Genomic DNA, 16057 nt, shown 5'->3' with positions numbered 1-16057 from the left:
CTCATCTCAATCTCCCCTCTTTCAGCTTAAATCCAGTCTCCCTTGTCCAGTCACTGTTAAATACCAGCTTTAAATACTTTAAGTTTTAATAACTACAGATGTCTGGTTCTCCAGCCCAGCAGATCATGGAGCAAAGCTTTAAAAACAAACCAAACCCCAAGTAAACACACAAAACCCCAACCCCAGGCACAACAGAACACTCCAGGCAGTTAACCTAAAGCAAACCATTCAGGCCTGAGTAAGAGAACCCTGTAACTCCGTAATGACAGGCTATTCCATCACAGTTAAAGGCTTGGAAAAGTGCTCTCAAAGTAGGATAACCTTAACTGGTCTCAATGTTCTTTTTGCCTTGTTTTGCAGGGTAATCCTGCAAAGGAGGACACTTGAAGAGAAGCAGCTGGATGTAGCAATACAGTAGTTCATTTCAGTCACATCCGAGTACAGGAGACATACTGAAAGGTAATAGGTTTATAATAGCAAGAAATCAGTTGAGTTCTATCACTCATTTACTCAGTTAAGCATTAAAAGAACTGTGGGTTAAGTGTTTCTATATGGAAGTTTGAGAGGGAGTACTGAGCAAAAGCACCAGAAGCTGTTTGCAGTTGTGGCAGAACCAAGTTTGCTTGAACTTTTTAGTTATTATCTTGAAAGTATGAATGAAAACAAACCAAAGAATGATGACATCTGACTGAAAAACAGAGGCTGAGAATGTCTTTAGATGAATTAGTGGGGAAAAAGCTGGAAATAAGGATTCAGAGGGCAGTAGTTTTCCAGGAAAATGGACGCAGAAATGTGCAGGTTTTGCCAATTACTCAGAGGTTCAATATAGATGACTGTACTTGCGTCTGGCTGAATTAAATGAGGCTTGTGTCACCAATGAGACTATGTTTTTAATGATCTTTATGTTAGTTGGAATTATATTTGAAGCTTAAACCACTGGAAATGCAACTTGAGTCTGCTTGATCAGAACAGCAAACTATCAGAACTGAGATGCTGCAGACCTCTTGGAGAAAACCTCTGTAGAATCAACTCTTCTACCTGCTTTAGAAAGCAAAACAAAACAGGAGGTAGTAAAGAACTGTGAAAAATACATCTGGGTTTTGGCCTCTTGGCAATCAAGCACCTGACAGAAGGTGTTGGATATGACTCGTTAAACTGAAATCTGTCTGAGCAAGACTTGTTCCCACCTAAGAGTGGTTTGTTTTGAATTAGTTCAAATTGGCTGGGAACTAGTTCAAGCTGAGGCACTGTGAATCAGTCACAAACTGAAAGAAATGCCCAGTCAGAGCTTTCAATGGCTGAACAGGGACATGATTTCCTTGTTATTTTTCTGGGTCTGTTTGAGTTTCACAACTGGACACCTCCACGTGCAAATAAGGTATTTTTATGCATGCAGACTACCCAGTTCCAGTGTTAGTAGTCAGTGGTAGCAGAGGATGGGTGTGTTTCAGAAGTACCTGGTTTGGGGAAGTAGACACTCTTTATGACTCTTACATAGATGCAGAAATCTTGGAGCATAAGCACATAGTGGTTTGTGTTCCAGAAATGTGTCTGGGAAGTTTGGCTGGGTTAAAACTTCCCTTGCTGTCTCCTTTTCTATTTTTGAAGGCTCATTAGAAGGGATATTTGTTTCCCCATATTTCTCTCCATAAAGTTTCTACAAAAATAGAACAGAATTGTGGCTAATTGCATCCTGTAAAAGAAAGAGCTGGGTTTTTACCTACTGGGATATGGCTGCTTCTCAGCAGCATAAGCAAATAACAGATGTGAAAATACTCTGCAGGAAGAAAGCATGGCATGAAACAAACATTTATTAAAAAGAACTGTACAGACAACTTAAACAGGTAGCCACTGTTAATCCTCCTGAGCACAGGAGTGACATATTTAAAACACAGAAGTCAGTGAAAACAACAGATATTGCTAAAATGCCTAAATGCTAAAATGAAAAAGTATGTCAGAGGAATGAGAAAGCTGTAAAATAAAGGAAAGCACTTTTATTCATTTAAAGTGCTAGTAAAGTCTTCATTTCTTGAATAGTCTGGTACTAGAGGAACACATCGATGGCTATGCTTTCTTTCAAAAGTAGGTTCTGTAACTTGAAGCCACTGGCAGGTTCAGTCAGTCAGTGTCCTGATTAGAAAGCTAACGTTGAATTCAGGAAATGCAAGTCTTAACATTTGGCTTACATTTTCCCTATAGCTAACGTGTCACTAAAGTCTGAACAACTGATCTACCCCAGCCTGGCTATGAAAACGTCTATAGCAAAGCCTTTAGGCACAGTAGAGTGTTGGCATTCTTTTAGCATGTGCTCAAGGGGGCAGGGGAAGAGGCTTGTGATATTTTTTTTGCCATTTGGTTGCAAAACAACAGGATTGTCCTTTGAGGCAAGTTAAGAGCCAGGGAAAGACCCTGGAAACCATCTGTAACAGAAGAACCCACTGATTTTGTTGCCACTTGAATACCCATTGAAAAGGGAACGACAAAGCCAAGGTTAAACCAGACTTTAGTAATGTAAAAGTTTTGTGAGAAGGTTCTCTTTGTGGCTATTAGGAGAATTTAACCCAAATAAGACTGAATTTAAGCCAAGTGAAGAAGTGTCTTCGAAGAATCTTAGGTACAAATGAAGAGCCCACTGTTCCTCCATGAGCAAAATTGCAGAGTGTTGGGAAGGACTGTACCTCAGACACCTTCCTCCTCTGACTGAAGAACAAGAAATCACTGTTTCACAATTATCCTCTAGTCTCTTGAGAAAGGTGCCTGGGAGAAAAGGGCCTGGGACGGTCATGAGAAGAGTTCCTCAGTGAAACTTCCTTAATTAATCTGTGAGAGAAAGGGAGAATACTGGTTCCCTATGAAAGATGCTGCTTTCCTCCCTGCCCCTACCCCCAGAATCCCTTAATACATAGTACTGATTTTGTGTCCTTGAAATAGTTAGAATCATAGAATATCCTGAGTTGGAAGGGACATATAAGGATCATCAAGTCCAACTCCTGCTCCTTGCAGGATTAGCTAACACTAAACTTTATGACAGATGCTCCCTGAACTCTGACAGGTCAGTGCAGTGACCACTTCCCTGGGAAGCCTGTTCCAGTGACTGTCCACCAGCAGTTCCTCATAAGTCTTGCCCTCAAGACCCTTCACCATCTCGGTTTTCTTCCTCTGGACACACTCTAATAGTTTCCTGTCCTTCTTATATTAAGGTGTGCAAAACTGCCCCCGGTACTTGAGGCTGCACCAGTGCAGTGCAGAGAGGGACAATCACCTCCCTCAACCAACTCAATGCACCCTAGGAGATATGGTTGACCCTTTTGGCTGCCAGGGCAAACTGTTGACTCGTATTCAGTTAGACTCATGCTCAGCAACACACACTATTCATATGGCAGAACTTGGTAAAGGATGTGAAAACAGATTTGTAAACACAAGAACATGGCTGATAGAAACAGTTATGTCATAGTCACATCTTTTTCTTCTAAAAAAAGCAAACCTTGTTAAACACGAGGGCACAAGGGACTAGTTTAAAAAATTAGAACTACAAAATTGCCATACTAAAGTAGTAAATGGTGCATCCTTCAGTTCAGAGCTCTAGAGATCTCTCAAGAAAGAAAGAACCTGGCAAAGTTAACAGCGAAATGAGAGCAGCTACGGCTAACCCTATCCATTTCAGAACTGTAAGTTCAAGTCTCTACACATCTATCCTCTATTCACACAACTTCATTGCAGACCATTCACCCATTCTCCATTGTCACCACTTCTTACATTTATGTTCAACTACTGAAGTATGCTGCTCTCATGCATCCGTGCTGGGGGAGTCCATATGCTGTCCTTTATCTCTGTGTGCATTTTCCCTGAAACTCAACAGGAATTGCTTGAACCAGGGCACACAGCATGTGGCCGCTCTGACGTTTAAAAGTAGAATCCAGTATTTGTGTAGGAAACATGTATAAGGATAGTTAGCACAGTGCTGCCACTTGGAGCATGGGGTTAGACTATCCTCCATTATTGCTATCTCAGAGGCTGAATCCCAGTAATTCAGCCAGTAGAATCTGCTCTTCACGTATCTTCAGGGGCATGGAAAGCATGTCTCTGCTGTTGATAGATGTTTATGTGGCTGTGAAACATTAAAATGGGAGAATACCACCTGAACTTGGCACGAATTATAGGACTATATTCAATAAAACACTCGTGCATTGTGGTGGAGTTAGGAAATTAATAGCAACGTATGTGATTTGCCCAGCAAAACTGATTTATCTGCATTTGTAGAGATTTGGATTTGGCAGAGTTCTGACCAGAGACTCAGGGCTTCCCTGTTCCTCAGGCAAAGTTCTCGGTATAACCACTCCAGCATAACAGTAGAGGAAGACCTGGGCTAAAGGGAAAAGAAAACAGACAGTCCCTGCCTCCTGAAGTCAGTGAAAAGATTCTTTAATACTTGAGATCAATTTAGACAACAAAGGTGGTAACAAAACTGGGATCAGAAATGAGTGAATTTTAAGCCCTGATTCTGTAGTTGGGTCACTGCCATCCTCCCCATTGAAGGAACTGATGATGCATGAGGTGAAACAAAGGGAAGACACAGACAGAGGGAGTGGTCTAGAGGATCATTTAGTCAGGGTTCTTTTGGCACACATACTGAGCAAGAAAAAAAACTGGGCTGAACTAAAGCTTACTTGAAAATGACCTATTTAAAGACACAAAAATAGGAAGCTTTGGTTGAGGGAGGACAATGGCACCAAAGCCAGGCAGCTGACACTGTCCCTGGTGCATGTTACGGAACTTCCCTGTGCTCCAGTGGAGGATATGTCTGCCAGGGGAGATTTTGGCTGTGGAAACTAGGAATAGAAGATGTGAGAATGGCTGATGTTGCAGTCTGTGTGCATAGAGATGTGGCATATCTCATACAGGTTTCCTAGAGAACCACAGTGAGCCGGTTGGCCATAGAGCCTGGAAGGACCACTAATACAGTACAGTTGAGCCTTGTTCTTCATCAGTTTTCTAACTGATGAAAATAAGATGATATTAAGATGTTAAAGCATCACAGATTACATCATTTTTAGAATTTCACACACAGCCAGCAACTTGATCCCACTTTCAAATTTTAAGTCAAGTTGGAGGGAATGGTACAGTCAAATTCCAGTAAATCAAAACTCACGTGTCCTTAATGCACTGATTTCCTTTATAATCAATTTCTTTTTTTTTCTCCTGAATATTTCCTTTATAAAAAGAGCTCTACTGGATGCCCAAACCTATGGTCTTACTAGCTTGGAAAACAACTTGTTCTTTAGTGAAACAAGTAGACAGTTATTTCAGCACTTCAAATAGTCTCAATCTTTTAGTAACATTTGTTTTTAAAAAGAGAACATAAAAGCATCTGTGGTAACCACATCTGGCCAATAGGAATAGCCTTGCATTTGGGATACTTGCATAAGAATTCTACTTTGTTTAGGAGTCCAAAACATGGAATGGTTGAAATGTTAAACCGTAGCACCAGTAATACTTACTTTCCTAAAACCAAATCCTAAGGACTGGAAAGGAAATTAAGACAGAATAGGAACATTGTGCTTACATTGCATTAAATAGAAAACAAGGGATCGGTCATACTTCAGTCTGCACGTCAGTAAAGTCTGGCCACATCTGCAGTTCTACTGGAAGGGTACTGGAAATGGGTCACGTGTTTGCTTGTCAGTCTTCTGGGTTTCATTCATCCTGTTTCCTCTTGGGCTTTTTGGGATTCCGGGAGCGGCTCTTTGCTTTGCAGAGTGGGCAGATGGGTGCGTTCCGATGAATTTGTTGGTGACACGATAAACACGCCTGAAATGCAACATTGCAGCTCTTGTTACAAACATTCACGTGGTGTTACACAGGTTATTGAGTATCACAGAACACAAAAAAATAACTAAGGCCACTTGCCTTCAAAGGGAAACCAGTGGCTCCATTCTATACAATGCAGGTCTCTGGATTGTACAGTAACTTTAGACCAAGCAGAACACTATTTTAGTGTGTATTTTATTGAATTGAAACTACAGCTCAGCAGACACGTGGTTCAGGTGTGGATCAGTAACTTTAACATTGAATTCTGGTTTGTGTTAAAAGTTTCATAAAGATGTTTACAACTGAGCCAGAGAAGTTACAGTAAAGGCCAACTGTGGAGCCACAGAATTCAAGGCAGGAGCGGGTGATTAGATGAATTCCACGTATTTAACACAAGATGTAGAACTCTGCCCTTTGCTCCATACTAAGCCCTTTAACTTCCATCAGCATGTTACTTTCAGAAAGGCTTTCTGATGATGTGAGTCCAGGTGGTAAATACAGAACTTTGGAGTGTACCTATGTCAGTTTGCCTCCTTAGTCAGTGAATCTTTGGAACTTGGGTGGGATGAATATCCCTGTGGAATTACTGAGCTGTTTTTACCGACTGCAGGAGCTGAGTAAAACTCACTTAAGTGCCTGTGGTTGGGTTAAATTAATTCATATGTTAGTCTTGACTTGAAGATCCCAAGAAGTGCAGAAACAATCACCTTTTCTGGCAATTTGTACCATCAGTAAGTACTCTCCCTCATAAAATATGTGCATTGCTCTAATATGAACCTCTTTGGAATTAACTCCCAGCTATTAGTTGTTCTTTTGCTCTGCATTTTTTCTTCTTTCATGCCTTTCTCCCACATGAAACAAGAGGAGTGGGAATTGCCAATATCTCTTGCTGATGGAGACTCTTAAAGTCATAAAGGAGTCAAATAATACAGAGCCTTGTCCTTAACCCTTCATGACCAGTGCTACTACTTTAAGTCTACTGGGGTTAATTTTGATCTGAATCACTGCAGGAAAAACCAGAATCAGGACACATCATTTTTCCTTTTCATAAATTGATAACTTTATAAACGTAAGACAAAAGCAAAACCCCAGCACGTTCCCTGTCCTGACCTTCATTGGAGGGGGCTGTTGTCTGAAAGTTGCTGTCTGTCTGGTATCTTGTTTCCTGGCCACTTGCAGCTGCTGGGCAGCCGCTGCAGCTGCAGCCAGAGACTCTGGGATGGGAGGCTCCTGTGGTTCTGTCTGCCATTCCGCCTTCTGCTTTTCAAAGTAGCTAGACAAAAGGAAACCAAATAAAAATATAACCACCTTCTGGAGTATTCCATTAGTTTGTAAAGGATATTTTGTGTTTAAATACAATGGATCACATTTCCCTATCGTCTTCTTCCACTAAAGACAAATTTCCTGTGCTTAGACACCACTTGGACTAGTTCATTAATAGAATTGGTGGTATTTTCCTCTGCATTTGTACACTTCAGCCAGATTCCAGATACTCAGCTTCTAAGGTATCGTGATGTACAACTGCATATAAATCTAATAGGATGGCAATTAGACAACATACATACTTAATCTTCAACAGATTTAGATGCGCCTCTGCCAAACTTAGTTGTTATATTTTATTTTTAAAATGAATAACTTTTATATGCAATAGATTAATACGTTCTTTGTAGTTTGAAGGTGCTTGGATTGGAAAAGAGCATATCTGAAGAAATGCAAAAGGCATCTTTAAAACTGTGTATCTGTGAAAATGATGCCAAATGTGCTGGGTGTTAAGAGAAATGTCACTTTCTTAAAACATCCCTTGCATTTAAAACTGATCTGTAAAACAAAGGACACTGTTCTTTGAATAGTACCTAATTCTGTCACCCTCCCCCACCAACCAACACAAGTAAAATGACAGAATAACCAGGAGAATCAAGAGAAGGTATAAAGCCAGATAATTTTGCTTTGGAGACTTACTCAAGGGACAGTTTCTCTTCCTCCTCACATAGATCTGGCAGCCTCTGCAATCCCAGAGTCATCCGCAGAGCATCTACGTGCTCCTTCAGGGGTTTGTACTCCTCATGCAGGCGACGAGTAGATTCCAGGAGCTTGTTGAGGTCGTTCTCAGACTGCTTGATAGTATTCTCCATCTGAAACAGAAGTATGGGCATGCTTTTAAAGAACCCTTCCTTTGATAGCTCTCTGAGCAAGAGACTGTATCAGAAAGAAGAGATTTTTCTCACTCAAGTTGGAAGAGATTGGAGACTATGCAGTAGTAAAACAAAAAGTAAAGATACTGGGAGGATGAAAACTGGGCAAGGAAGAAGCAATTCAAAGTGACATATGAGATGTATTTTCATTTTAAAAAGATGCAATCAACCTATATGACCTTCTGATAAACAGAAAACAGGTAGACAGGCTACAAGGTAAGTCAGCAAGTGAGGAGCTATGGGAAACCCTCAGGGGACATTAAAAAAGAAATCAGAATAAACTAGTTTTCTGTATTTCTAAGCTATCTGAACGCCAATGGTTAGAAGCTAACAAGCTACGGAAAGGTTTCTGCTTCTCTTACTTCAGTAAAGCAGAGAAGAAGACAACGTGACAGGAAAAGAGCGGAGAATGAAACAGAGACTGAGGTTATGCAGCTGGGATGGGGAACAGACTGTTCAAGTGATAATAAATGCAGTCTGCACATCCAGCATGTAGCTTGTACTTGCTTACAGTGTGGGAGCTTTCTTCTGCTGGTGCAAAGCATGGATACCTTCAGAGCAGGAAACCACTGTACAGCCATGTAAGTGCCCTAACATGACATAAAACCTGCTGGTTTAAAAATGCATTCCCCATTTAGCCCCTCTAATTGCCCAGTCTTCCTTGTTCATAAACTGGGTTTCTCTTACTTGTGTTAATTCCATTCAGGCTGGTGCTTCTTAAATGTTTGGTGGTTCCACTCAGTGATGAAGGTCAGCTCTTACTAAGAATTTAGTGAGTATGTATGTATTTTACCAAAATCTCTTCTCTTCCAAGACCCTCCAATCAGAAGTCCCACCTAGCTGCCAAAGGTTCTCTATTTTGAGGTGGTAAATAAAGGAAGAACATTCTTCTGTGGGCCTGCCAGAGTGATGTTACTGTGGCTACTGGTAAAGCTGTAGCTACAGTGGGCTTGGTGATCTATCCTCTTGGTGCTAATATGCCAACATTACGAAATACCCTGCCCAACTCAGACAGGGAAAAACCAGTTATCCTGAGATGAACAGACTTTGCCGCTTTGTAGGATGCCAGGATGATGCTGTGGAGTCTGGATTATTGAACCAGTGATGTGCACAATTGCACAACCTGTGGAGTGATTCATCTACAACTCTTGGGCTGTCCACAGCTGGACTGTTGCATACCACATTAATGTCAGCATGGATCAGCCGCAGCTCCTCCACGTGGGCCATCTTCTCTTGCAGCAGCAGGTCCATTTCCTGCTTGTACTCTTTCAGGTGCCTCTCCTCAGACTCCAGGGCTTCAAATTCTGCTTTCAGTCGTGCCTTTATTTTTTCCATCTGCAAAGTCTTATTCCTGGATCCCAGTAATAAGTGAAAATACAGAGAGAGAACAGTTAAGTCACTGCAATGTATTTTTGTGAGGTGTCACTTTATATGTGAATAGATGGGAGAGGTAACAGCGGTAATAGACAAGGGCAAGACTAAACAGGTCTGAGAAAAGATGAGGTGTAACAAGAGCTGAATTCTCATCCCAGCTCTTTTGCTGAGCTTTTCAGTGCTATTAGAATTCTTATACTGAATTCTGAAATTAACAGAACATTGTCAGGCTTTAACAGTTGCTATAGATTCAGAGAATTGGTACCAGTGAGAGTTCTACTGCATCAGTTATCTCTGATTAAACCAAAATAGAGAAACCCAGAAGATCTGGGAGGTTTAGCACAGGATTCTGAGAAATGTAAAATGAACTGAAGGTGATTACAGGGTCGTATACACTGACTAAAACTATGTGGACACTAATTTGAACTGCTAAAATACTAGCTTCAATGTCAGGTTAAAGAAAATTCTAGAGCAATTACGTATCAGAGTAGTGAAAACTCAAATGACACTGGCCATCAACATCTCACCTGCAAGCAGCTCTGCATTCTCTTGGTTCTTTGCTAAGATCTAGTACCTGTCATGTTTGTAAATGTTTCTGCCCATATCCTGCATTTTAATATCTTTTTCATTTGTGCAAATCCCTAGTTCCATAGCAAAAATGTTGTGACGCAGCCCTTATCTCTCTCTTCAAAGCTAGTTATTAAGGAGTGTGAGTTTCAGTCATCAGACAGTTTCAGCAGGAGTGTGATTCCACACTCATCCAAGCTGCTGAAAAGAACAAACAAACTGTTCTTGTTCCTGTGATCTAGTTAATGAAGAAGCCTTAGTTATTTTTCTTGTACGGGAAGTTAGAACATGATACTGGGTAACCAATGTGTCAACAACACTTAAATGTTTCTTAAAAGTGGCTGCATTGTTGCATTTCAGGCATGTAACGAAGAGTTGTAGGACTCCTTGCTTTGCTTTGTGTGAAACAAGCATGTAGCATTCTTTTTTAGTCACCTAGCACAGACAGATCCATACCGGTTTCCAAGCGCACTACTCAATAACACAGAAGTCTTCCTATAGGCGTGATGGAAGAGGGAGGTGGGGAAGAAGAGGTTTCCACTCATATTTAAATATCCTATTCCCATCCCAGTGCAACGTGGGTAAGTTTGATTGAAATTCACTGTAAGCAGCAAAGCTGACTATGGAATGCAGTCTGTAGGTTATAGGAAGCTGCCTATCAGACTAGCGATGAAATCCCAGCACAGGGATTTCACCTTGATCCTAGAACTGGGTGTGTAACTTCCATTCCCCCTAGGCCCAGACTTGCTGCTATAGAAGCAAGCAACACAGTTCTGAGGTTTTTAATGGAAGCAGAAGGCACTGAGCCCCCTGGGGGGAGCTCATCTATCACCTGTTTCTAGAAAAGGAGATTTCTAAACCTTTGTGGGGCATCTGTTCCCGTTACAAACTGTTTCCATTCCCAGTCCCCAAAGGCTCTTTCTGAAACTGCTTTGTATCATACTTGTTCTGAAAAATCCTTATCTCACCATTACAGCAAAAACCAGCTGATGGAATAATAAGTCAACTAGTAAAAGTTTTATGAAGGAAGTGCGGAAGAAGCTTGGAATGTAGATGGAATTCAAGTATGTAGCTACAACGTTGTAATGTTTAATGTCATTGGCAGTGTTCTGTCATGTACTAGCCAATGGCATATACTAGCCTGACTGGACATAATATTGAACATAAACCAGTAAAGGAGATCCTCTCTACGTTCCATTTCAAATGCAGCAATATCCCACTAAGAAGTACCATCCAACCATCTACGCTTGTTTTCATCATGTCTCACTGTTCCCATTTACATAAAACATTCATTTAGTAATGGCAGCTTTGATTACTGAAACTGGAAGTATTTGTCCCCAGTTTCCTCCCTGTTTCTTCTCTCTGTATTTGTGGCATTCATTCACCTAAGACAGTGCAAATTGATCAGTTTCCTCACTGTTATGAGTCACTGTCTGCTGTGTTCTGCCAAATTGTTCCCCAGCAAATGAGTTGCAGGGGATTATTTCAGTCCAAATGATTAACTTTTGATACTAGGAAAGAAAAAGTGCACACAAGTTAGAACTCCTCCTGTTAACATGAGGCAATATCCAGTAATGTTTTGAAACAGAAACTGTGTGATTTCTAGACTGCTAATCAATTCTGCCCTCGTATTCTTTACCCGTCTATTTAAGTTCGTACACTGTATTGATGAGAGTAGCCACTAAGTGCACCCCAGGAGGGCATTAAGCAGTGAAATGAGCATCTGCCATCAGTTAAGTTCACTCTCATTCTTTACCTCCTCCCAGGCAGAACACTGAGGTCCAGTCTTTAAGTATTTGCTTAATTTTATGACTGGGGTTATTTCTGTGAAACTACTTAATACCTATAAATTAGCACGTGCAGATATGTTTGGATTGTGGGCATATACAAGTGCTTACTGACAGCAGTATTCCATTGACTATAAATTATATGTATGTATGTATGTATGTATAGATATAGATATAGATACAGGTCTTCAAATTCAGATTCCCGAATTCCTTCAAAAGCCTTGCTGAGCTGCCTTTAATTAAGTGATAGAGATCAACAACATGGATAGGTAATTTCTCTGATTTTGATTGTGAGGGCTTTTTCCCTCTCTGCCTGTAGGATAATACATGGAATACAGATGAAAATTAAGCCTGCCAAATCTCTCGAAGGTGTGCCTGTAAACAAGAAATTCTCATGTTCATTTTGAAGTAAATGCTTCATCGATTGCAAGCTCCTTTTGAGAGATTTGGGGATGAAAAAATAGGTTTATTTGATCAGACTTTGTTAAAGGCAACTCAGACTTGACATCAATGTTGCAAATAGGATTGCCTTTTTGACTATTTCTTTTTACTTTAAAATACATTCTAGAAACTTTCATTGTACACTAAAGCCAGTAACATCACCTTTACGGCACCTTATGCTACAAACCAACAGCAGAAATGTCTTAGTTGCAGTTTATGTATCACCTTTGAATATATTACCAGAACACCGAATGCACCATAGATTTCCAAATACAGGACACCACTCTCTCTGAAAAGATAATTTCATGAGATATTTATGTTAACTGTTATAATAGTTGGACCATGAACTGTAGTAGCCCATAGTTAGATCTGTATTTTAAATCAGAGCCTGCCTAACAGTTGAGTACAAAAGCATTGTTCTTGCTCTGCAAAACGTGTTGTCCCATCTCTTTCTAAACAGCTTTGAGATGTTAGACACAGAAAAGTTTTTGCTTGATCTTTATTCCCTTTTGTGGTACGTTGAGAGGAACGCTGGGGCCCATACACTGCTGCCTAATTCACCTTTTCTGTGGGTAAACCGTGCTGCTTAGGGGTGCTGTTCCCTGCCAGCAGTCTCTGTGCCCACCGCACACGCTGCTGGTGGCAGAGCCTCTCTCCTCCATAGCCGCTCGCTAGCTGCCATGTCCCAAAACCCTCCTGGTGTGGGGTGACCCACTGTCTGCACGCCTTGCACCTACCGGCTACATCCAAACCCGCTGCCCTCACTTCCTTTGTAACGTGCTTTGCCTCCCGGATTCCTGCTAAACGCAGGCAGCTCAGGCCTTACGTGAGTGTCGGTGCCCTGAGCCCTTCCTAAAGCTAAGCCAAAGGCCGGGCCCCTCGTTGAACGCACCCTGCGACTCACCGTGCGGGGGCCACCATCAGTCCCACGTCCCCTCCCTCGCAGGCCACGGCCCCAGGGCAACGGTGAACCGGTGTCCGCCGCCCTCCCGACACCGGCCGCCCTCGGTCCTCGGCTTTCGGTGCCGTGCTCTGCTTCCCGTGCCATCCCCTTCCTTTCCCCTCCCTTTCCCAGCGAGTGAGGGGGGCAGAATAATGGATTTATGCCAGAGCGCCTCCGGAATAAGAAATGATAATTCAAAGGGCTTTAAAAAGGACACCGCGGCCCGGCACCACTCCCCCGGCTGCGCGGGGTGCTGCGTCCTTCCCACCCTGCGCTCCTCCTGTTATCACTGGGGTCCACTGCTCTGGAAATGCACGGCCACTGCCGCCCTTCACTGCGCGTTCCAGCGGCGATTCCCAGCAGCAGAGGCTCCTTCCCTACTTAGGGAAATGTATGCTCGGCTCTTACCACGAAGCCCAGCGGTGCTTTTCTTTCCCTCGGTAGCACAATAGCTACTTTCAGATCGATGCAACTCCTCTGCACCCCGAGGAAAAAGCTGCTTCATCTAAACTGATGCGGCACAAAGCAAACATACCTGATCTCCTTGATGCTCTCGAGTTTACACATAATTTCTTGCTCATCTGCCATGCTCTTCACTCCCGATTTAAACCTCCCGTGGAATGTACAAAATGCCAGGGGGAAAAAAGAAAAAACATACAATAGACACAATGTAGTCACCCCCTCCTGGCATATGGGCTCTGAGCCTGTGCGGTGGGCTCTGGTGGGAGCTCTGGGACTTGGAGTCCAGCCTCCTACTGCTGGGGAGGCAGCTAGGCAGCAGAAAGACTACAACACCCACAATGCAGAGCAGAGCTTTCCTGCCCTTCTTCCTGCAACTACACTTTAAATCAGTTTGTCACACCTCATTGTGTCAGGGGTTGTTGGGAGTACGAAAACTGGTTTAAACTGACAGAAGGGAGATTTAGATTAGACATTAGGAAGAAATTCTCCCTTGTGAGGGTGGTGGGACACTGGCACAGGGTGCCCAGAGAAGCTGTGGGTCCCCCATCCCTGGCAGCGTTCACGGCCAGGTTGGACAGAGCTTGGAGCAACCTGGTGGAGCAGCAAGTGTTCATCTCCGTGGCAGGAGGTTGGAACTGGATGAGCTTTAAGATCCCTTCCAACCCAAACCATTCTATGATGTGATTCTATGATAAAAAGAGCAGGAAGCTTCCTCCTGAGATCTGTGCAGAGTTTTGCATTTCATTAAAATTATTTAATATGATTTGATTTGGTAAGAGACAGTTGAATGAGTTCACAATTTTGATTAAAAATGTTTCTGACACAAAGGCATGCTGTAGCCATTATTACTACAGCACAGTTTGCTAGTAGGTGCTCTGAGTGATGTGGCTGTGTCTGGAGTTCAGAAAAGATGTATTTTGTTCTTTAGGTTTTTCTTTTTTTTTTATTTCTGCTGCTATACATAGCACTTGTAACTATGGAAAAGAAAGCCAGAATGCAAATAAAACTGCTGGATTGGGGAAAGTGGCCACTTGGTCTTTCCTTTGGTTTCTGTAATGTACTAAGCTAAGCACTGAGGTTAAATTTATGAAGATAACAGTTATATCTCAACACATGGTCTCTTCCATGATCTGCCCTGAGGCACCTAAATCCATGGTCCTTCACTTGTGTGCCCAGTCATTTACCCTGGGATTTACCAGCTCTGATGGTCATGCTGGGCTGAAGGGTCAGCACATTAGAATGGAAGTTAAGCTCAAGGTCTAGGCAGTCAGTAGGGAAACTGGATTCTGCAAATACAGACTTCTGTGTGTTACCAGTGTACAAGCAGCAGTGCCATAGTCTTAGTGACTATAGCAGACCACTCATCCGTCGGTAGTGGGAGGCTGATGAAAACAGGGTAATTATTCCGGAATGTAACAGAGATGTTATCTGGAAGGCACTGGAAGTACTTAGTGCTGTTACTCAGCACCGATCAAACTTGCTGGTGTCATGTTAAAAATGGACAGAATGCAGAGGAGAGCAATGGTGAGTGTTTTGAGGAATGCAGAAGACACTGAATGCAAGACAATGTGGACATATTTACATGGCATGTGGTAGATCTGCTTGAGCTGGGGCTTATGGTCGTAGAACTGAATGTCTTGAGCCAGTTGCATCTGCAGTTGCAGACTAAAGGGCAAGTGGTCCCCCTCGTGTGAATAGCTGTGCCCGGGAAGGTAGTAAGCAGCCAGTGTGAGCTGTTGGGGTGGTGGAACTGAGGCAACAAATGTCTTATCAGCGGGATTTTAGCTTTCCTACACAAATGACATTGAGTGATCTATGTTCTATAATGTGGGTCAGCCCCTGTGCCAGGCAGTGAGAAGCTGAAACTCCCCAGAGATGCAGTTTGTCCTGCTTTCACTGACCAGTGCAAACGAATGATCCAGAAACCAGGTCAGTCATAAAAACTTTCAGCACTCAGGGATGACATCAGGACCGGTGCATTGCAGCTTTCTGCTCATTTCCCCCCTGTAATAACAGCCTTACTCATCTACAAAAATGCTTTTAATTCCTAGTGGAGTACATGGGAATTTGGAATGATTGCAGACTCCAGTATCAGACCCTTATTTATTTTAAAAATTGGATGTTTTCATAGCAAAAAGGATTAGTTTTCATTAAGCATGGATTGGCAGGTTTGCTCCCCCACCCCTTTTAGTTTACCTGTGTTCTCCAATCCACTCTTTACTATTCTCTTGCTCTCCGTGGCAATCCATTTTCTAGTGATCTCTTCCCTATGCTGCCTTTGAAGTACTGTGAATCTTCTTTGCTGTTTGTGCTCTTGGCTCTCAACTCTCTGGTTTTGGTAACGTAGGATCCTTTTTTCTCCCCATGACTGGAGAATATGGTCCTTTATGTGCTGCTTCTGCCATTGCTGCCAAATTTCTCAATATTTTATCAGTGTAACTTTCAGCAGACAAAGTGATAGGACAAGAGGTAACAGCCTCAAG

The 16057-nt window shown here is 42.4% G+C and overlaps 1 protein-coding gene across 1 annotated transcript; it reads right to left on the bottom strand.

Moving 5' to 3' along the window:
- Positions 1 to 5694: 5694 nt before the first annotated feature.
- ZC4H2 (zinc finger, C4H2 domain containing) lies at positions 5695 to 13819 on the bottom strand. Its single transcript, XM_010014427.1, has 5 exons — positions 13648 to 13819; positions 9180 to 9351; positions 7768 to 7940; positions 6919 to 7081; positions 5695 to 5808 (listed from the first exon to the last, which is right to left on the bottom strand). The coding sequence occupies exons 1-5, from the start codon at positions 13698 to 13700 to the stop codon at positions 5695 to 5697; spliced, it is 675 nt and encodes a 224-aa protein (XP_010012729.1). The 5' UTR covers positions 13701 to 13819.
- Between the last annotated feature and the right edge of the window lie 2238 nt (positions 13820 to 16057).

The sequence above is a fragment of the Nestor notabilis genome, unplaced genomic scaffold, assembly GCF_000696875.1.
Source record: "Nestor notabilis isolate BGI_N333 unplaced genomic scaffold, ASM69687v1 scaffold24535, whole genome shotgun sequence".
In the NCBI taxonomy this organism is placed as follows: domain Eukaryota; kingdom Metazoa; phylum Chordata; class Aves; order Psittaciformes; family Psittacidae; genus Nestor; species Nestor notabilis.
Note: the sequence above shows the minus strand (reverse complement) of the source record. Positions and strands in the feature narration are given on the sequence as shown.